This window comes from Mus pahari, chromosome 10 (genome assembly GCF_900095145.1).
Source record: "Mus pahari chromosome 10, PAHARI_EIJ_v1.1, whole genome shotgun sequence".
Classification (NCBI taxonomy): Eukaryota; Metazoa; Chordata; class Mammalia; order Rodentia; family Muridae; genus Mus; species Mus pahari.
This window is the reverse complement of record NC_034599.1, coordinates 65,369,497-65,392,689: the sequence shown is the minus strand read 5'-3', so window position 1 is coordinate 65,392,689 and position 23,193 is coordinate 65,369,497. Positions and strand designations below refer to the sequence as shown.

Genomic DNA, 23,193 nt, shown 5'->3' with positions numbered 1-23,193 from the left:
GGGGAGCATAGTTAGACATCCATCTTTTTTGTAGCCTTGGCTGTCTTGGAACTCTATCTGCAGACCAGGCTAGCCTTGAAATCAGAGACCTGCCTCCTTCTGCCTCCTGAGTGCTGGGATTAACGATGTGCACCATCACTGTCTGTCTAGAATTACAGCTGATTTCCTTGGTTGGGAGCATATACTCCTTGTTGCCATAGAACACTCAGAAAAAAACTCTCCAAAGATAGAAAATTTAACCCAAGATCTCAGTGATGAGCAGAAGACTTTGGGAAAAGCATTGTAGGCAGAGAGAGCCAAATAGCAAATTCAAGAAAGAAAGAAGAACAGTTTGGTTGAGGTGGTGACTGAGAGGGAAACTAGTAGGAGCTGGAGCTGGACTGTGAGTTCACAAAGGGTCAGAAGAGTTTGGATTTTATTTTGGAAAATTTAGAAACAAAGGTTTCCAGTGAGAGAATGAAATGTGATCTGATTTGTATTCTTTTAAGAGTGAAATGAGAAGAGTTCATTCAAGTGTATAGAAAGGGACTGTTAGAAACGGAGAAAATAGGCCTCTGTGGCAGGACTCCCGGTGGGTTATGCTACCTCAGCTAGGATGACAGAAGGCGCTACATGTCTAAAGCTCAACACAACCATGGTGATTCTGGATTTGTTTTTTTTGGTTCATTTTTTCATATTTTGGTTTTTCGAGATGGTTGCTTTCTGGCTGTCCTGGAACTCACTTTGTAGACTAAGCTGGCCTTGAATTTACAGATCCACCTGCCTCTGCCTCAAGTTCTGGGATTATAGGCGTATGCCACCCAGACTGGCTTTTCTGATTATTCTATTTCAGTGTCTAGTGCCTCTTTGTTGTAGAAGTAGTTATTATTCTGTTACTAGTTTGGGCTCTTTTTTTTTTTTTTAAAGATTTATTTATTATTTATTTTGTATGTAAGTATAGTGTAGCTATCTTCAGACACACCAGGAGAGGGCATCAGATGTCATTAAGGATGGTTGTAAGCCACCATGTGGGTGCTGGGATTTGAACTCAGGACCTTCGGAAGAGCAGTCAGTGCTCTTAACTGCTGAGCCATCTCTCCAGCCCTGTCTTGACAACTTCTAATACCAAATGAGCCTTGCAGTATTCCTGCTAACTTTCACAATATAGCGTATTTGGTCAAAATCAAACACTTCCTTTCAAGCTTCCTTCATTAAACTAGAGAAGAGAATTAGATTTCAAGACTGCCATCTGCCCCAACAGTTCCACCTCTGGGTACAGTCAAAGGAAACCAGACTGCTGAAGTCACATCAGATGATTGTGAGCCACCATATGGGTGCTGGGAACTGAACCTTTGTCCTTTGCAAGAGCAACAAGTACTCTTTACCACTAAGCCATCTCTCTAGGCACTAGATTGTTGTTTTCATAGAAACAAATAGGGAAGCATAAAAACAAAACCCTGATAAAACTTTACAACACAAAAACTGCACTTGTTGAAATCAACAATTCTAGAAAAGAATTCTAGAAAATAGTAGTCTGGTGACGGAGGTGGGGTTGAAGGTCTGAAAGCATAATAATTAGCATGCCCACATTCCAAGAGCCAAAGTCCACAAAGGTACACAATAATGATAAGGAATTAACACATGGAGTAACACAAAGGCAGGTCACAAGACATAGGAGAAAATATTCAAAGAATGTAAACCAGGGGCTGCAGAGATGGCTTAAAGGTTAAGAGCTCCGACTGCTCTTCCAGAGGTCCTGAGTTCAATTCCCAGCAACCACATGGTGGCTGACAACCATCTGTAATGGGATCTGATGCCCTCTTCTGGTATGGCTGAAGACAGCTACAGTGTACTCATATACATAAAATAAATCCTTTAAAAAAAGAGTGAGAGAAAAAATAAAAAGAATGTAAGCCAGAGCAGAGATGGGCAATGGTAAGGCTTAAAGAAAGAGTCTATCACTTTAAGGATGAATCAGGGTAAATGGAGGTAGGTGGCTAACTCTGCTTAGTCACACTATGTCTTCAAGTGGAAGAATAGTTGCTTTATGGCGGCTAAAGACTCTAGTTGGTTGTGTAGCACAGATGTACTGAGTTCTTTAAATGCCTGGTTTGTGTCTCCTAGGCCTTCCCTGAAGTTTCCCATGTCTCAATGGACTCCTGAATTTAACGAGCTCTACACCCTAAAAGTGGCTATGAAGAGTGGGACTCCTGATGCGCCCACTACACAGGAGAGTCTGAAGGCGGTCCTTCTGCACCCACAGCCCCTAGGGGCCACCAAGAGCTTCCCTGCAGAAGTGGAGATGATTAATAGCAAAGTGGGGAATGAATTCTCTCATCTATGTGATGATTCTCAAAAACAAGAGAAGGACATGAATGGCAACCAGCAAGAACAAGAAAAAAATGGTGTTGTGAGGAAAAAGCGCAAAAGCCAGCAGGCTGGCCCCTCATATGTGCAGAACTGTGTCAAAGAAAATCAGGAAATCCTAGGGCGCAGGCAACATCTAGAGACACCGAGTGATGAGGATAATGACTCTTCCTTAAGTGAGTGTCTGTCTTCTCCCTCATCTAGTCTCCATTTTGGGGGCTCTGATACAGTGACTTCAGATGACGATAAAGAAGTCTCGGTGAGACATTCCCAGCCTGTTCTGAGTGCTAAAAGTAGAAGTCACAATGCAAGGTCTCACAAGTGGCCTCGAACTGAGGCAGATCCTGTGCCAAGTTTGTTAATGAAAAGACCTTGTTTTCATGGCAGTGCACTAAGGAGAGTCCCATGCAGAAAGCGGCTGGTGAAGAGCAGCTCCTCGCAGAGAACACAGAAGCAGAAGGAGAGGATGCTAGTGCAGAGGAAGAAGCGGGAGGCGCTAGCTCAGAGGAAGTATGCTCTTCTCTCCAGCTCCAGTAGCTCCAGTGAGAATGACCTCAGCAGCGATTCCTCGTCCAGCTCCTCCACCGATGGAGAAGAGGACCTGTGTGCATCTGCCAGTGAGAACCCCAGCAACCCCGCTGCTCCCTCAGGTGAGAAGGCTGGAGTGCAGTCACACAGTGACACTGTGCTCACACCCAGTTCTCAAGCCAAGTTCTCTTAGCTTTTATTCTTATTTTTGAAGCTATTAGCATTTTTAATTAGTGAAAACATTAGCTGCAAACACCCTTGATTAAATCCAAGTCATAAGACATTTAGACATAAGGCACCAAGAACAATGTCTGGACCACGTAGGAGGGACAAAACACACTTCATCTCCATGTACAATGGCCCAATATTGTTTTATCCCATGTGTATAACTGCTCCTATCACTGACAGACTAGAACAGCAAATTAATGGGAAACTCTTAGCTTTTATTCTTTTGGTTTTTGGAGACAAGGTTTTATAACTAAATAATGATGGTGACAATTACAAAAATGATGATTGATGATGATGATTATGAGATAAAAATCTCACTATGCAGCCCTGGCTGTCCTGGAACTCACTATGTAGACCAGGCTGGCCTTGAATTCAGAGAGCCATTTGCTTCTACCTCCAGAGTATACCGCAGTGTCTGGGACATAACTAGATTAACTTTTAAATGACTTGACTTATGGCCAATTTTTTTCTTTTAATACTCTTTGACTTTAGTGGTTACTTTTACAGATAACTCTATAATTTTCCCCATGTTTAATCCTATTAAGAACATTTATTATCTTAGTAAAGTCTCCTTAATCTTTTCTTTTACTGTCGTCTTGTTTGCTTTTTTTTTTCCCTTGTTGTGGCTGCCCTTGAACTCTTGATCTTTATGTTTAGCTTCTTAGTGCTGGGATTACAAGTGTGTAATGTGTCACCACAATAAATTTATCATCCTTTTTATTGCTAAAAAAATTTAGTTCAAGTCAAGAAACGAGTGTTTCTTTGGAATGCACACCTGTAATTCCAGTGCCTGGGAGGCTGAGGTAGTAAGAGGACTCACTTAAATCCCAGTGTACCGTCATTTCTTCCTGTGTTGCGGGTTTTCTTACAGAGCTTTACCTCCTTTCAAAGAAACACAAATAGAAAACGTACATTAAGTAGATAATGTATGTACATACCACGCTGGAGTATAAGCCTGTGTGTCTGGCATACGTTCATGTGTGCTGTCTCCTGTCACTGGGATTTATTTATTTATTTTAAAGATTGATTTATTTATGTTTATGAGCACACTGTAGCTGTCTTCAGACACCCCAGAAGAGGGCATTGGATCCCCATTACAGATGGTTGTGAGCCACCATGTGGTTGCTGGGAATTGAACTCAGGACCTCTGGAACAGCAGACATTGCTCTTGCTGAGCCATCTCTCCAGCCCCAGGATTAATTGATTGATTGATTCATTGTTTCATTTATTTATTTAATTTTATTAGATATTTTCTTTATTTACATTTCAAATGCTATCCCGAAAGTTTTCTATACCCTCCCTCCGCCCTGCTCCCCTACCCACCACTCCCACTTCTTGGCCCTGGCGTTCCCCTGTACTGGATTTATTTTTTTGAAGACTGTGTCTCTTCCCCGCTCTTCTTCAATTCATGCCTTCTTTTCTTTTTCTTTTTTTGATTGTTACTGCATACCTATATGTATATACATAGATATTCCTAAGTATAACTATTTAGTCTGTATGATGTTACTTGTATGTATATTTTCAGGGCTGGCCGTTTGGCACTGGACAACCAATTAGTATGCTCTTCCCCTTTCCTTCTCCCAGCTCTGTTTAGTTGCCTGTTGGCAGTTCAGTTCTTTGTGTATGGTTGACACCCTATAGGCTATTCCCCTTCTAGTTGTACAGGGTGTCTGGGCTCTAACTTGCTTCTGCTTACATAGCACTTTAGTCCCTCAGCTGTCTCCTAGCCCTAGGAGTTTTGCAGAGGTCTAGGGAGGGGTTTCAGGTGCTGTGACTGAACTTTACCTTTTTGTCTGATACCAGCTTACCAGGGTTCAAGCTTCTAGTCCACTGTTGAGATCTGTTTCCTCTCTGTCTTCTCCCTTCTTCCTGTTACTCTATTCAGCAACTTAGTTCTTACTCAGTCAGGTTTCATTTTTTCAGTCTTTTTGAATGTTGTTTTGAGAAGCATTCGCTGAGCTCATGTAGTACTGGAGAGTTTCATGGTGGTTCTTCCTTCATGTCTTAGAAAAGAGGGAATCACTCACGGTTGTTTTATGTAATTGTTTACATTTTTATCAAATGGTCCAAATATAAAGACTGATGTTGGGAGAAGGAGTAGCAGAACCCAGTGTCTGTTTAAAATCACAAGGTGATTTGTTTGGTGTGCCATTTGGTTGAGGAGCTTGTCTTAGGAAATGAAGGTGAGCACTACTGTATCTATGAGGAGGATGTAAGTGAGCTTCCCTGTTCATCCTAGTTAGTAATACTTGCAGGAGTAACATTGCACTTACGTACTGTCTGTCTTGGCAGTGTTAAATTACCTCAACTACATTGCTTTTAGAAATTAACATCAGGACTGAAAGACAGGGCTCAATGGTTAAGAGCACTAGCTGCTCTTTTGAGGACCTGGGTTCAATTCCCAGCACCCACACAGAGGCTTACAACCATATGTAATTCTAGTTCCAGAGGCCCTTTTCTGGCCTCCTTGTGTATTAGTCACATGCTTATATACATGCAAATAGAGCACTTGCACACATAAAGAAAGCAAGCAAGCAGGTCTGCGCTTGAGTGTTCCCTATTTGTTCACCTAGCTCTTTCTGAATTTTTCTGTACAGACTTGCACACCTATGTAAGCATATCTGAAAGTGTTGTAGCGTATAGACAGTAAAATGTTACCAGCTGCTATGCCAGAATGCCCAAGGAGTTGCATCCAGATCCTCTGCTTTCAACAGTGGATGATACTGTGAAGGTGCTAGCTCCAGCCGCCACAGGGCAGTTCTGAGAGTTTGGTGTTTCTCATTTAATCCTCTCCATGTTTTTCTAATTATAGCATTTAAAGAATCATTTTAAAATAACTTAAAATTTATAAGAACTGAAAGATTGGTGGGGATTAGCTCTTTTTTTTTTTTTTTTTTTTTTTAAATCTCCACTCTTTCCTTGCATTCTTTGGAAGTTTTATTTCTCCCTAGACATATATGAACACTGACATTAAAAGCATCATATCCCCAATGGCTGACAAAAACCTCATTGGTGAAAACCTGACTTTGAGTCCAGGTCTGATGACTAAGTCAAGCATGTTTTAGTCTGAATAGCATTGGGGTCAGCTTAACTACTTTTGTGTACCAGTTTTATTCTTGGGTATGTGTGTGTTAGCATTGTGGGCTAGTGACTGAGAAAACTGAGCCTTTTTAATGCTTTTAAGTGCTACAATACAGCAGTTTTACCTTATCTACTGTTTTTGCCAATTCACCTAAAATAAACTTAATATTGGATATTGTTTTACAAGCATTGGTTCATTTATCAGGTTCACTAGAATTCTAAGAAATAGTTCTCTCCTAATGCATCTTTATTACTTGGCTTCTAAATTTATTAAGAATTTCTGTTCATAAATAGAAAACCAAAATTAAGTTTCAGTTGGATTAGTAGCACTCTTGTTGGACATTGTGTTACCCTAACTTTAAAGAGCAAAGAAACACACACACACACACACACACACACACACACACACACACACACACATGCATATGTATATGTAATTTTATTTTAAGAGACAGAATCTTTTTGTGTATCCCTGGTTGTTATGAATCTCACTATGTAGACCAGACTTTTCTCAAACTCACAGAGATCCTCCTGAATGCTGGAATTAAAGGCAGGTGCCACCATGTCCAACAGAATTCAGTTATTTTAAGATAATCTAATAAATTTAGGTTCAAGAGTAGATACTCATTTTAGTGTTTGATTTCTGTGATTGTTCAGTGAGCCTTACTTGACCCACCCACTGATTTACTTATTTTTGTTCATTTTAATTTTTTTTGGTAATTATCCCATTTCATTTATTTTATTATTTTATTGTATATTTTGCTTAGATATATGTTGTGCATTATGTATATGTAGTGTCGCCAGAGAAGGGGATTAGGTTCCCCTAGAACTAGAGTTACAGACTTGTGAGCCATCATGTGTGTCCTGAAATTTAATTTGAATACAGGTTCTCTGCAAGAGTAGCCAGTGATCTTAATCACTGAGCCATCTCTCCAACCCCTCATTAATTTAGTTTTTAAACTTCCTGTTTTATACCACTAAAACCTTGGAGTTTTCAGTTAGATATGCATATATGACTCCTCCTCCCTCCCTTCCCTCCCTTTCCCTTCCTCCTCCCCCTCCCTCTCTCCCCCTCCCTCTCTCCCCCTCCTCCTCCTCTTCCTCCTCCTCCTCCTTCTTTTTCTTCTCCCCCCCCCCCCCGTTAGATCTACTTGGTATGGTGTACATTTGTGTGCAGGTGTGCATGCAGTTGGGTGTCCTATTATATTTTTAACCTGTTTGTTTTATTTGAAAAGAGTTGGTCTCTTACTGACCCTTCAGCTCATTATTTGGCTAGGCTGGCTGGCCATTGAGCACCAAGTATCCGCCTGTTTCCACATTTTACATAGGTTCAGGGGATCTGAATTCATGTAATTATACAGCTATTCTCAAATTACCCATTAACATTTTCCCCCTATGGGTTTGAGATGACATCTTTGTTATATGTTGAATTTTGTTTTTATTTGGATTTACTATTGGAATTTTAAAAAATTTATAAATTTATTTACTATTTGTAGGTGGGTGGTTGGGTGTGCGTGTAAAGGTCAAAGGATAATTTCTGGGAGTTGGCTCTCTCCTTCCACTGTTTAGCTCCCAGGGGTAGAACTCAGAACAGCACTCTTGGTAACAAAGTGCTTTTACCTGATGAGCCGTCTCTCCATCTCCTCTGAAGGGAGTTTTAGTGTCTCGTTTGTCTACAGAAGAACACACTTTGATTATAGAATCTTTACCATTTTCTTAATATTTTTGCTTATACTTTCAAATATGCTTTATTCTCAATTTGCTTATCTATAGAAGATCCAGTGAGAGTTGTTGGGATGTGGTTCCAGTCCCAAAGCTCATGCCTTTTGCACCCACTCACCACTTGGTCATTCCTACCCAGAGTTCCATCTCCCACCAGCTGCTTTGATTCCCTTGCTCTACCCTCTGCTTAACATTTCTGAAGTTGGATTGGTTTTGACTATTTAGGCTCATTTGTTGGCTCTTTAACAATAAAGATGCCGTGTAACTCCCCATTATTTTCATATTAATTTAATATATTAGTTTAATACTCTTCAAGGTAAAGATAAAAATTTTTGCCTAGTGATTAGCATGCACATGCCTTTTAAACAGGTTTGCTTTTTATTTCCAGGAAGTATTGATGAAGATGTTGTGGTGATAGAAGCTTCCTTCACTCCCCAGGTCACTGCCAATGAAGAAATTAATGTTACCTCAACTGACAGTGAAGTGGAGATTGTTACAGTTGGAGAAAGCTATCGGTAAGACTTTAGTTCTTAGTTGTATACTTGCACTTTTAAATGTAGATACTTTATCATGTTTATGGTACCGATTCCCTCCAGATCCTCAGCTTGATACAAAGCAATATTAGTTTCCCTTCGGGGAGACAGTAAAACTCACCATTGCAAACATTCCCTCCCAGACCAGTGGAGCTAGAATCTTAGGGGATATCTTTTTTTATCATTGCCACATTTGCTCTAAGTAAGCAACAGTTTTACTTAATTTTTTTTTTTTTAACATGGGCTTTTTAATTTCTAGCACATAGAATCCATAAACTGTGAAGTTTGGTTGTGAATAAAATATAAATATTGGGTATAATTCTGAATTTACAAATGAAGAAAACTTACTGCCATAAAAACAGCACTTGTTATTTGCGTACATCAAGATTGTCCTCATTGTTACATGTGAAATTGTGCTTTTATGTTATAGGAGCCAAGTTTAAGGCCCTTGATGGTACTATTTTTCATTTACTCATGCTAATTAAGTTCTTGAACTAATAAGTGAGTAGAAAGATCTCATTTGTTTAGATAGATATCTGAACATATGTTGACTCTTGTAGAATTACTTTTGACACCATGGCCCCTTGTTTGAAATGAAAAAATTAATATTTTATTTACCCCATGCTTAACTTGATAATAAATACTGATATTAGTGGTAAAATGTTGCTTATTTGATATACCAGACTAGTCTGAGGATGAATATTAATTTTCATGTTGGAATGAATTTAGAAGTACATTTGAGGATTTTGTATGCTTTTCTACTGATACTTTTTTGTTGGAGTGTGGCTTCTAATGCTAGGAGAGTTTTCTCTTTCCTTTTATTAAAGAATAAAAATTTGGGGGGTTATCATTTATTTGTATGGGTTTTACCTGCATGTATGTATGTATATCATGTATGTGCTATGCCATTGGAGGTCAGAGGTGGTCATCAGGTCTCCTGTAACCAGGGTTAGAGAGAGAGAGAGAGTCCATGTGGGTGCAAGGATGACCCAGATCCTCTTTAAGAGCAGTCAGTCTTAATTGTTGACCCACCTCTCCAGCCCACTCTCCTCAATTGTTTTTGGTTTTAAGTGATTTCCTGTAATAGGAAATTGGCACACTATAGTGTGTGCCATAGGCTGTCACAGTTAGCTTGCCACTGCTCACAAGGCAGAGCACCAATTGAGTTTTTATATGTTAGCTCTCAGCTGTTAGAAAGCAAGACCTGTTTTCCTTGTGGAATTGGAGATGCTTTTATCAAGTAGAAACATTTCTCCAGCTAAGAGTGAACCTAGGTAGTTTCCTGTTAGTACCTGAAATGGACCTTTGTTATGGTTGGACTGGTTTTCTGCCCTTCAGATGTAAGAGAATATTTTTGTCTGTCTGTCGTGTTAGGATTTGACAGTTGCCATTGTCATAGTGTCCTTGAAGACCTCTGTGACACTGTTGCCTTATGTTTGTACTAGAGCTCTATCCAATAGTCTGTCTGGAGGAAGAACAACCTGCAAAGCCAAAAGAGCCATAAGTAGACCCGGAGCTGCCTGCTGTTGATGGCTTACTAGAGAAGATAAATAGACAGACAGACAGACCCCATACTCATCATAGGCTCTGGGCTTCTCAGAAAAATTTTGTTTTTTAAATTTAGACCCCCAACCTCCGGCACCCTTGCCCGTCTGACCCAAGACATGGTTCTCCCTGGCTCTCCTAGAACTCGCTCTGTCCACCAGGCTGGGCTCAAACTCAAAGAGCTCCATCTGCCTATCTCTGCCTCTGCCTACCAAATGCTGGTATTAAAGGCATGTATTACCACCACTCAGCCTAATTTAGGTTATTATTTTTACTTTTAGATTTATTTTATGTGTGTATTTTGTCCGTGTGTATTTCTGTGCATTACATGTGCTCCTAGTGTCTACACAAGTCAGGAGAGTATGTTAAATCTTCTAGAACTGGAGTGCTGATGGCTGTGAGCCACCCTGTATATGCTAGGAATGGAATCAGGATCCTCTACAAGAACAAGGAATGCTATTAATTTCTGAACTAACTAACTATCTCTCTCTCTCTCTCTCTCTCTCTCTCTCTCTCTCTCTCTCGCTCGCTCGCTCGCTCGCTCTCGCTCTCTTTCTCTCTCTCTTGGGGGTGTGTGTGTGTGTGTGTGTGCGTGTGTGTGTGTGTTGCTTGCCTGCCTGCCTGATCTGTGTTGTATTTCTTGGTCTTTAGAATAGAGTTAAAGATAGTTGTGGGTCACCTGATTTGGGTGCTTGGCACCTAGGATCCTTTTCTTTTTTTCTTTTTTTAAAATTTATTTATTATTATTTTCTTTATTTACATTTCAAATGCTATCTGGAAAGTTCCCTATACCCCACTCCCGCCCCTGCTCCCCTACCCACCCACTCCCACTACTTGGCCCTGGCATTCCCCTGTGCTGGGTCATATAAAGTTTGCAAGACCAAGGGGCCTCTCTTCCCAATGATGGCTGATTAGGCCATCTTCTGCTACATATGCAGCTAGAGACACAAGCTCAGGGGGTACTGGTTAGTTCATATTGTTGTTGCACCTACAGGGTTGCAGCCCCCTACAGCTCCTTGGGTACTTTCTCTAGCTCCTCCATTGGGGGCCCTGTGTTCCATCCAATAGCTGACTGTGAGCATCCACTTCGGTGTTTGCCAGGCACTGGCATAGCCTCACAAGAGGCCGCTATATCAGGGTCCCTTCAGCAGAATCTTGCTGGCATGTGCATTAGTATCTGGGTTTGGTGGCTGATGATGGGATGGATTCCCAGATGGGGTAGTTAGTCTCTGGACAGTCCATCCTTTCATTTTAGCTCTCAATTTTGTCTCTGTACCTATATCCTTTCATGGGTATTTTGTTCCTTATTCTAAGGAGGAATGAAGTATCCACACAATGGTCATTCTTCTTGGTTTTCTTGTGTTTTGCAAAATGTATCTTGGGTATTCTAAGTTTCTGGGCTAATATCCGCTTATCAGTGAGTGCATATCTAGTGACTTTTTTTGTGATTGGGTTACCTCACTAAGGATGATATCCTCCAGATACATCCATTTGCCCAAGAATTTCATAAATTCATTGTTTTTAATAGCTGAGTAGTACTCCATTGTGTAAATGTACCACAGTTTCTGTATCCATTCCTCTATTGAGGGACATCTGGGTTCTTTTCAGCTTCTGGCTATTATAAATAAAGCTGCTATGAACATAGTGGAGCATGTGTCCTTATTACCAGTTGGAAGATCTGGGTATATGCCCAGAAGAGGTATTGCTTGCTCCTCCGGTAGTACTATGTTCAATTTTCTGAGGAACCGCCAGACTTTTTTTTTTTTTAAAGATTTATTTATTTATTATATGTAAGTACCCTGTAGCTGTCTTCAGACACTCCAGAAGAGGGAGTCAGATCTTGTTAAGGATGGTTATGAGCCACCATGTGGTTGCTGGGATTTGAACTCTGCACCTTTGGAAGAGCAGTCGGGTGCTCTTACCCGTTGAGCCATCTCACCACCCCAAGGATCCTTTTCAAGAACAGCAAGTATTCTTAACCACTGAGTCATTTCTCTAGTAGCCCTTTCTCAGAAGTTTTTAATAAGGATATTTGTCCTTATAAGAAATGATTTTTAGGGGGCTTGGTGAGATGGCTCAGGAGGTAGAGAGCACTGACTGCTCTTCCTAAGGTTTTGAGTTCAAATCAGAGCAATCACATGGTGGCTCACTACCACCCGTAATGAGATCTGATGCCCTCTTCTGGTGTGTCTAAAGACAGGTACAGTGTATTTATTTATAATAATAAATAAATCTTAAGAAAATGATTTTTATCTTAGGTGTGTTTATAATGGCTCAGGATATCTAGTGCTTTCTCATATAGGCATTGTCTTAAAATTACCTTTCATACTCTTTTCTCTTCAGAATTTTAGGTTTTGAATTCCTTTTTAAACTCTTGGACTTTAGTGTTGTTAAAGACTGTTCATCCCACTTTGAATTTTTGTGTATTTTTCTTAATGGTGACACCCTTTCTAACTTTGCATTTACGAACACAGTGCCTAATGGATCTGACTCACATTTGTCACACGTGCTGATGACAAACTTAAAATATTCACAGTTTTATGCTTAGTCTGAGCATACCAAAGACACAAACTGTGTAACAACTTGTGACTTATTTGCCTCATTTTTCAAAAGCAGATTTAGTTGTTCTCTTGAAGCCTTGAGTAGGTTAAGAATATTAGCATACTTTCAGTAAATACTCTGTCATTGTTTTTGAAGTTCTTACGAAACATCTAAATGCCTGTGAGTGATTGAAAAGAGTGCAGTGCCATTCACTTATGGTATTCAAAGTTGTGATTTGATGCTTAAAGTAGTTCAAGCAAGTAATGCTCACAAATTCATAAACAAGCCAGTGCTTTCATCGTGCCACCTCCAGGGACTTCCTCTGCTATATTTATACAGAGTCTGTGTGTTACCTTAGGAGAGGACCAGAAGCTTTTCCTGGTGTATCGTTTCTAAAGTGAAATTCTGCAAACCTAGGTTGGGACATTATTACACAGATATGACTATGTGTCTTACTTGAGATTTCTGTGTGTGTTTCTTCATTATAGTGAATAACTTGGGATGCAGGAATGTGTGCCTTAGTTAGGGCTTTACTTCTGTGAACAGACACTATGACCAAAGTAACTCTTCTAAGAACAACATTTGATTGAGACTGGCTTACAGATTCAGAGGTTCAGTATATTATCATCAAGGCGGGAACATGGCAGCATCCAGGCAGGTATGGTGCATGTTGAGCTGAGAGTTCGACATCTTTATCTGAAGGCTGCTAGTGGAAGACTGGCTTTCAGGCAGCTAGGATGAGGGTCTTAAAGCCCACTTCCACAGTGACACACCCACCCCAAAAGGCCACACTTACGGCAACAGGGCCACACCTTCTAATAGTGCCACTTTCTGGGCTAAGCATATATAAACCATCACATAGTGTATTCACTTATAATCCAAGTGAGTATCTAAAACCGTGGCTATTAAGAGTGGTGTTCCTAGCCGGGCGTGGTGGTGCATTCCTTTAATCCCAGCACTCGGGAGGCAGAGGCAGGCGGATTTCTGAGTTCAAGAGCAGCCTGGTCTACAGAGTGAGTTCCAGGACAGCCAGGGCTACATAGAGAAACCCTGTCTCAAAAAAAAACAAAAAAGAAAAAAAAAAAGAAAAAAAAAAAGAGTGGTGGTCCTGTCTTTTTGTATTTTTGAATGGTTGATCTGACATCATCTATTTTCTGTTTTGGTTCTCTCGTTCGTGGTACCTTCATTTAGCAGCTTACTCAGTGCCTGATATTGCATTGGTCATTGTTTTTAATCCAGTAACCATTATTTCTTGGGAGAGGTCTTGCATAAGTGTTTTATAAGATAAGCTTGTGGAATTTTAGAGTGACTGAAAAAGGATCCACCCTTCATTTATGTTTACTAACTTGATGTTGACATCATTTAAGGTCTCGTTCAACCCTTGGACACTCCAGATCTCATTGGAGCCAGGGTTCAAGTTCGCATACAGGACGGCCACAGGAGCCTCGAAACCGCAGTAGGATCTCTACTGTTATACAGCCCCTGAGGCAGAGTGCAGCAGAAGTTGTGGACCTTACTGTTGATGAAGATGGTAAGTTGGAATAGTAGCTGTTGGGTTATGAAGAAAATTTGACAAAATATCTTTTTTTAAAAGATTTATTTATTATTACTATATCTAAGTACACTGTAGCTGTCTTCAGAAGCACCAGAAGAGGGTGTCAGATCTCATGGTTGTGAGCCACCATGTGGTTGCTGGGATTTGAGCTCAGGACCTTCAGAAGAGCAGTTGGTGCTCTTAACCACTGAGCCATCTCTCCAGCCCTTGACAAAATATCTTAAGTGACCATTTTGTGATCCAATGTTTGATAAGTGTTATTATTCTTAAAATTTTTATATTTGTTTATTTACATTTATAAAATTTCAAAAACAAAGACATGGAAAATGAAATTAACATGAATATTAAAAGTCATAGCTAATGTTGTGAAGTGGTTGCTCTATGTAAAGGGTGAAAATGAAGTGCGTTATGAATAGTCCTCTGAGACACACCTTTGCCTTATTAGTTTCTGGTAAGGACATGGAGAGAGGTTAGAAACTTAGCTTTGTCATACCGTGGTAAAATTATAAGCACCAGCTGGACAGCCTGACTTGAAATTATGCTGTGCCAGAGAGAGCAGTTTGTTGCTTGAATGTGTTACTATGTGACCCAGGAGCAGCACTTGGACTTGATCTAACTTTTTTTTCTTTGTGGTGAATAGACCAGAAAATTTAGCAGGTACTGAAAACTTTTTTTCTCTTGGTTCTGGGAATCAAACCCAGGGTGTCAGACATACTAGGTAAACACTCTACCATTGATGTACTAGTGATGCACTAGTCCTACTAGAGAACTAAGCATCTGTTTAACCTAGTTAAACAGATTAACTAGGTTAAACAGATTTTAAATACAGTTCTTATCTTTCAGTGGCATATTGGTTTGATGTTGCAGTGAAATTTCATGAGAGCTTTATTGTGTGTTGTACTTATTTGTTCTTAATGCTTTTTTTAACTTTTAGTCATTATCGTAGTAAGATTAACTTCTCCAGGTATGGGCATGTACCTATAAGCAACACTTGGCAGGTCATAATAGGGGAATTCTGAGCCCAACCTATCTATATATAGCAAGAGACTGTTTCAAAGGAAAAAAATAAGTTGCTTATTAAACTTAAAATACAACCATTCTTTAATCTTCTGTGAAATGCTAAATTGATGTTTTGTGTTTTGTAGAACCTACTGTAGTACCAACCACTTCTGCTAGAATGGACTCACAAACTACTAGCGCTTCCATTAACAATTCAAACCCACCTACCTCTGAGCACGCCTCTGATACTGCTTCAACTGTGGCCAGTAGCCAGCCTTCCACAGTGTCAGAGACCGAAGCTACTCTGACAAGCAATAGTGCAACTGGTTCTTCTGTGGGCGGTACGTAAGACTGTTTTCACAGTGTTGGCAAGAGTGTATTCTTACACGGTGGGTACTTCATGTTAGCAAAGCAATATCAAGAAAGTAAGAAACAGTCCATAGAATGTAAGAAAATACATTTGCAAGTCATGTCAGATTAGGGTTCTAATAACAGAATACATAAAGCTCTCTGAAATAATAAAAACACAGCAGCCTAATCTAAAAATAAAGTATTTGACCAGATACTTTCAAAGGACAATGAACCCCCTGCGAGATAGATGCTAATCATCACTGTTGATTCATGAAACATGATTGAAACTGTATTGAAATACATAGTTCACACCTACACAGGTGTCCATAATTTAAAAAGAACAAAGAGTCACCAGAACTGGTCATAGATAGAGAAATTGGAACTCTAGTGACATATTGGTAGAATGCAGAAGGCACAGCTGCTGAGTGAAACACTGGCTCCTCCTCATAAAGTTAAACAGTATTCCCTCATGACCCACCAGTTTTATTCCTAGGCATATTCTGAAATCAGGTGAGATGGGAATAGGAGTTTTAAAGGTTTCAATGATGTCATTTTCTCTATTTTTGTCATTGCTCCTTGTTCTGCTGGCATTATATAGAAGTGTTGCCTAACCCAAGGCCAGAAAGAACTTCCTTTTGTTTGGTTTGTGCTGAGGACCTCATATGTATTGAATGTGTTTTGTTTTGTTTTGTTGTTGTTGTTTTTTTTTTTTTTAAAGATTTCTTTATTTATTATATGTATATGAGTACACTGTCATTTCATACATACCAGAAGAGGGCATTAGATCCCATTGCAGATGGTTGTGAGCCACCATATAGTTGCTGGGAATTGAACTCAACCTCTGGAAGCACAGTCAGGCTCTTAACCTCTGAGCCATCTCTCCAGCCCTCGAGTGTGTTTTTTATCACTGAGCTATATAACCATCCTAAAGAATTTTGTATTTTCAGTGCTGATCACTTTTTTTTTCCAACTAGCAGTTATATTTCTGCTTCTCTCTCAATAGCTTAAGGCAGCTTGATTTCTGATGGGGACAGTGGTTCAGACAGGGCCTTACTAACAAGGACACACGTGATACATACTGTAGCTCATAAATTGATTATAGTGCTATTTTTAATGAGAGCACTTTTGTTCTGTAATACAATTTGCTTTTAATTATGATAACATCTTTGTGACTTTCATCAAACTGGAAAATGACTGTATTCAAAAAGACTTTTCTGGAAGAAAACTAAAGACAGAATTGAGAACTGTTCATGGAAGAATTTCTCGTGGATGTCTTTCAAATGCCATGTTCTCTGGATAGAAATGTAGTCAGAGGCAAATTTATTTTTTTATTAATTTATTAAGTGCATATTTTTTCTTGGTGCTTTACTTGGATATTTTATATGACTTTTTTTTTTTTTTATAAACAACTTGGTACCAGTGGAAGCCAGAGGAGGACATTAGATTTCCCTGGAACTGGAGTTATAGACAGTTATGAGTCACCATGTGGTTGCTGGGAACTGAACCTGGGTCTTTGCCTGAGCTATAACTCTAGCCCCTTTTATGTGATTTTTATGTTATCATTTAATATTTAAAATGCCTTGGTATTGGCATTATAATTCCCATTTTATATAAGAAGAAATTTCAAAAGTTAAATATTTTGATTGGGGTTCATAGCATCTTTGTGGTAAGGATTTCAACTCTTCATTCACTTCTCTCTTGATAGTCTTAATACTCATATTCCTGCCTACATTTCATAATCACCTTACAGCTTTCATTTATGTATTATGTATATCTACTTATTTTTAGTGCCTTCTGTTTCATTTCTTAGTTGTTCTGTTTCATTAGTCACAGTAGTTCCTCACAGTTCATTCTTAATATTACACTATACCATCTTTGAGACAGATGTTTGTCCCAGGTCAAATTGTACAGAAGCTTAATAAAAGTGGCATGTGTAGTTGGACTGAATTAAAGCAGTTGAATTGTATTTCTTCCCATACAACACCATATGGAATGTCAGTTTAATTTTCTACCTATCAGGTGTTCCCTGCTTCATACAGGTTTTCTACTTTGAATCATTTAAGCCAGCTAACTACACTCATATCTAAATAACTAAATGGTGCAGTTAATGACCAGGTGCCATGCAGGCTGCTGCCTCCATAAATGCTGAGTACTTCAGTAGTAGGCTTTTGGGAGTGATTTACCCTCCATATCGTGTTAGTTCTTCCCCTCTCCCTCCATGATTTTCTAAAACTCTGTCCTTTTCCTCAAGACTTTCATCTTTCATGGGAAGGAAGTTAAAGAATAAATTCTCGGGCATGTGTTCCTATAACACCTGAAGATATTAGCTTCGTAAAAGCTTTTATGTGTTTATGTTTGCAATTTCTTTTTAATGCCTGATCCACTACTAACTGACTGTCTATCCTAGTGTCTGTGTTCTATCTCCAGCCTTAACCTTGCGCTCTCTTTGTCTTTGTTGTCTTTACCAGTTCCATTTCCTAGTACATGTACAGGTACTCCTGCCATCTTTGTGTGTTTCCATTTACATTCTTTATTATTAGAGTTATTTATCTTTTTAATGTGTGTGCATGCACATATGTATGCCTATGCATATTCACACCAAGGTGAGTGTGGAAGTTATAGGGCAACTTGGCGAAGTCAGTTCTTTTTACACTATGGTGTCCAGGGATTAAACCCAGGTCTTAAGATGCAGTGGCACCAGGTGGTGGTGGTGCACACCTTTAATCCCAGCACTTGGGAGGCAGAGGCAGGTGGATTTCTAAGTTCGAGGCCAGCCTGGTATACAAAATGAGTTCCAGGACAGCCAGGGCTATACAGAGAAACCCTATCTCAAAAAACCAAAAAAAAAAAAAAAAAAAAGACTCAGTGGCAAGTGCTTTCACCCATTGTCTGGCCTCTGTTTTTTATTTGCTTCTGACTTCTTTCAGAGTGATGAGAGATGTGCTATCTGCCTGGTAACAATCTTCTTATGTCTGTCTTCTCTCCAGACCTTTCCTTGGCCCTTCTGTTTCATAATTGGAGTATTCACCTGCTACCAGGAAGCTGGTGATTCTCATTCTGTGATTTTACACCATTGTCCTTGTTTTAAAGTTTATATTCAACCATCCTTGGACATCTTCCTTGGATCATTCTGGAGTCAGACCTTCAAATTCATACTCAAAACAGCTCACTTTTGTAGCCTGTGCATATTACTTGAATTATGCTTCCCATCTGCAGTATTTATTATATGTTCAACAAATAGTCATTGAGTTGATATTGTGCTACAAGGTGTTTTTCTCCCAGTGTGATTAGACATAAATCTTCATTCGAACAGATTAAAAGATTACATATGGCATGTGCGTCCCCTCCACAAATTAGTTTTATCTGAGTTTGGACAGAGAGGAAAATGAAAGGATTGGTAGATAGTGGCCCAGCCAGATACTCATTGAGGTGGATGCTGTGACTTCAATTATAGTTGAATATACCCATAAGACTTCAGTATTGGAAAGTATTACTGGTTACAGGGATTTAGAAGATCTTTTTCTTTGTAGCATAGAGTGAAAGAATTCACATGGTATTTTTGAAACTTTATTGCTAAGAAATATTAAGAAAAGATAATCTCTTGTCAGTCCATGATACATATGAACTCCCTGTAGAATTTATATTCTCAGAAAAATCATTCTGAAGCACTACACAACATTTCATACTGTGTGTTAATAAGCACATGGCACTATTATATTCTTTTTTTTTATTTTAAAAATTATACCATTAATATGTGTGTGTGTGCGTGCGTGCGTGTGAAGTTCGTAAGACAACATGAGGCATTCCTTTCTCTCCTATCAGTAGGTCCCAGGAATCTAACTCAGGTGTTCTGACTCAGCAGTGATCCCCTTACTGTGCTGATCAGTCTCACTAGCCCAGTATCACATTAGATTCTTATTTCCAGATTGATACACAGTACTTATTTTTTTATGCAGTAGTATTTGATCATTCTTTGCATTTGTTTCTGTTTCAAGATGACGTGAGGAGAACTGCATCTAGTGCTGTCCCAGAAAGTGGTCCTCCTGCAATGCCAAGGCTACCTTCATGCTGCCCCCAGCACTCACCATGTGGAGGGACATCACAGAGTCATCATGCATTAGCACATCCACACTCAAGTTGTTTTCAGCAGCATGGCCACCATTTTCAGCATCACCACCACCACCACCATACTCCCCACCCAGCTGTCCCAGTTTCTCCTTCCTTCAGTGACCCTGCTTGCCCTGTGGAAAGACCTCAAGTACAGGCGCCTTGTGGAGCAAATAGCAGTTCTGGTTCCAGCTACCATGACCAGGTGTGTGGGATTTACAAGTCACTTCCTCCCTTCTCCCTTTCCCCTTTCCCTTCCTGTTTTAAACTTGTGTTGTGTTCATAAAGAAATCGAAAACCCCAGTGATGTATTTTAGTGTATGTGTTGCCAAAATGAGTTTGTCTATAAACTAAGCCATATTCTTGAATGCAAAAATGACCTAATTTAGTGAGCTGTGAATTTTTATATTGTCTTGGTATATAGAAAGTTTAAATTATTGCAGACAGTTAGGGGGGAAAGTAGACGTGATATCTATTGTAAAATTTACTTATTGGGCCATGTAGATGGTATGGTGAGTAAAGGCACTTGCTGCCAGACCTGACCTGAGTTCAGCCCCTGGAACCCGCAGAAGTTAGAAGAGGGAGCCAATTCCTACAAATTGTTCTTTGACTTACATATGCATGAATGAGTACTTACACACACACACACACACACACCCCATACTAAATGCAATTAGAAACATAAACAATCCCAAAAGATGTATTTCAGGGAGTCAGTGTAACTTTGACTTGTCATGTGTTTGAACAAAGCCAGGATAGAGCTGAGAAAGGCTGTCCTGCTGTGCCTCCTGACCTTCCTGAAGCACCAAGTTTTGCCTTTTAAATTTTTCTGGCTGTCTTTTTGGGGGATCTAACTGCTTAACAATAACGAAGAGGTCTTCTCTGGTGGGAATCTGAACAGTTTAATAATGATCAAGATTTAAGATGTTTTGCATCTTTTCTGTTATCAGTTCAGGGTATTAATTGGTTGTCTGAAGCCATTGTGTTTCTGGGGAAGGAGGTATGTGGAAGGCCCTGCCTTGAAGGAAAGCTTCCTTTTACTAGCAATGGGAGTTGAAAGATTAGATTTAACTAGAGTTGTCAGCAGTGGTGAGGTAGTCCCCCAGCTTCCCCATTCACGAGAGAGCTGCCAACAAATGAGTTTATCACATAGTGTTCTCTTGGTGTGGTTGATAAAGAATACAGCTGGCTAAGAGATAACTTCAGTACTCAAGACACAGAGGCAGGCAGATCTCTAAGTTCGAAGACAGCAAGGGCTACACAGAAAAATTCTACCTTGAAAAAGGAGGGAGGTGGGGACAGAGTCAGAGAGAGATTGCTAACCCCAGTACTTAGAAGCAGAAGCAGGTGGACCTCTGAGTTCTAGGCAAGCCTAGTCTACATAGCAAGTTCCAAGATAGCTAGGAGAATGTAATGAGACCTTGACTCAAAAAATAAAAGATAAAGGTACAGGAAAGGTTGAATTATATAAACAATGTTTCCTTTTGGCTGGAGTCAGTAGGTGCCTGTCTTTACCAGTTCCAGTCACCTTAAAACAGTGGTTCTTAACCTGTGTGTCATAACTCTTATTGGGGGTTGGACAACCCTTTTTTACAGGGGTCACCTTAGACCAGTGGAAAACACAGGTATTTACATTACACTTCTTAACAGCTACTCCTTAAGAAGTAGCAATGAAAATAGATTTATTATGATTGAATGTCACCACAACATGTGGGACTGTATTAAAGTGTTGCAGCATTAGAAAGGTTGAGAAACACTGTTTTAAAGGAAGGGTTGGCTTATCTCAAAGTTGTCTCATGGACAATAGACTGGTGTTGGTAGAGATGAACCCTAGGAATCGCCCTCTCTGTCTCCTCATTGCTGAGATTATAGGTGTGCACTTAGCTTTTCCTGTTGGTTCTGGAGGAACCAAACTCATACAGAACCATCTTCTATCATGTTTGACACTGTTCAGGGATAAGAGATCTTCACTATAGGCTAGGCTGGCCTTGCTTCTCTTACCTGAGGGCTAGAGTGACAAGTGTATCAACCACACTTGGTCAAATCCATTTTGAAAGCTACAGCTGTATTGAACCTAACTCATAGACATTGTGTTTAAAATACTGAAAAATACTAACAAAAAAAATAAAAAACCCAATAATTCTTACTTTATAATCTAGAGTAAGATCAAAGTGTTTACTTAGGGTTTTACATAACTAACACATAGTTATATATATTTCTCTATATGATATTTTGATACATGTATATAATGCGTGATGACAGAGTAGCCTTCATGTCCATCACAAAAGTCATCATTTCCATGTAGGGAACATGAAGACTCTTATGGTTATTCTGAGATACTCACTATTGTTGGCTGTAGTTACCCTACTGTGTACCTTGAACTTTGCAAGCCACATGCTTTAATAGGAGAAAATGTTAATTCTTTTTAACTCACTCTGTATATCAGGCTGGCCTCTAACTCATAGAGATCCTCCTACCACTGCCTCATAAGTGTGGAACTTGAAGCTGTGGGCCACCATGCCCTGCTTGGTTTTGTTTTGTCTTGTTTTGTTTTTTTCATAGTTATAGTTTTAATCTGTTATAAAACAGTGTAGAAATTTTTGACAGATTGTTAGTAGAATTCTAGTATTTTCAGTGCTATGATAGCATACTGTCTCTGGTTAGAATTTCAGAGTAAAGCAGGTGTGCTTTCAAACCTTCTGTTCTTAGTTGTACGTAACGTAAGAGAAATCAATCTTTAAATTTTTTTCAAATTATTGTGTGTGTGTGTGTGAGTGTGTGTCTTGCTTGTCTTTATACACCTCATTAACGCATCAATGTCCAGAAAGGCCAGAAAAGGGTATCAGAGTCTCACATCCCCTGGAACTGGGCTTTTAGGCAGTTGTGAGCTACCGATTTTGGGTACTAGAACCTAGGTCTTCTGCAAAAGCATCAAGTTTCTTAAACCAGTCAGCTCTCTCTCTAGCTCTACGAAATACATCTTACAGTAACATTAGTTAAATGCTTATCTTGTATTTTATACTTAAAGTTCAAGCCTTATGCAGTATTTTCTTTGTGTTTGATTTTGTCATACAAAGATTTGTATTCCCAAATTTATTGAAGACTTTGTTTTCCTAGAGAGAGCTCTAGCAATATGTTTGTCGTGTGATAAGAAATGATGTTTTCATGAAACTTTAGAAAGGTAAACTCTGATTGTTCTTTACCCAGCAGGCATTGCCAGTCGATCTGAGCAACAGTGCTCTCAGGACTCATGGAAGTGGGGGTTTCCATGGTGCATCTGCCTTTGACCCCTGCTGCCCTGTCACTTCTTCCCGGGCTGCAGTCTTTGGCCATCAGGCTGCTGCTGCCCCGACTCAGCCATTATCAATAGATGGCTATGGCTCTAGCATGGTTGCCCAGCCCCAGCCTCAGCCCCCTCCACAGCCTTCTCTTTCGTCATGTCGGCACTACATGCCACCTCCGTGTAAGTATGAATCTAGGGGGCAAAGAACTGGAGTATGGAAATGGGCCATTGTAATTCCACAATGGAATTATATTGATCCTAGTTGATGAATGGACTTACTTATTTTTTTCCCATACAACTGTCTATAAAATTGAGATGTATTGAGTGGTACTTTATATTCTTTTTTTTTTTTTTTTTTTTTTTTTTTTTTTTTT

The 23,193-nt window shown here is 39.6% G+C and overlaps 1 protein-coding gene and 1 non-coding gene across 7 annotated transcripts in view; one reads left to right on the top strand and one right to left on the bottom strand.

The window, feature by feature from the left end:
* Rnf111 (ring finger protein 111) overlaps nucleotides 1–23,193 on the top strand; it is a 68,339-nt gene that overhangs the window by 23,173 nt on the left and 21,973 nt on the right. For 4 of the 6 annotated variants that reach the window (XM_029543053.1, XM_021206408.2, XM_029543051.1 and 1 more), the window contains 6 exons: nucleotides 2,104–2,996; nucleotides 8,294–8,420; nucleotides 13,892–14,055; nucleotides 15,225–15,419; nucleotides 19,425–19,741; nucleotides 22,744–22,999. In XM_029543053.1, the coding sequence (XP_029398913.1) occupies nucleotides 2,123–2,996; nucleotides 8,294–8,420; nucleotides 13,892–14,055; nucleotides 15,225–15,419; nucleotides 19,425–19,741; nucleotides 22,744–22,999 (1,933 nt within the window). In that variant the 5' untranslated portion in view covers nucleotides 2,104–2,122. The remainder of the gene's footprint in view (nucleotides 1–2,103; nucleotides 2,997–8,293; nucleotides 8,421–13,891; nucleotides 14,056–15,224; nucleotides 15,420–19,424; nucleotides 19,742–22,743; nucleotides 23,000–23,193) is intronic. The other 2 variants (XM_029543054.1, XM_029543052.1) reach the window with 1 other exon arrangement.
* Nucleotides 3,180–3,307, bottom strand: LOC115064888. The gene has a single exon (XR_003844712.1). It is a non-coding gene; the product is annotated as a small nucleolar RNA SNORA20 (small nucleolar RNA).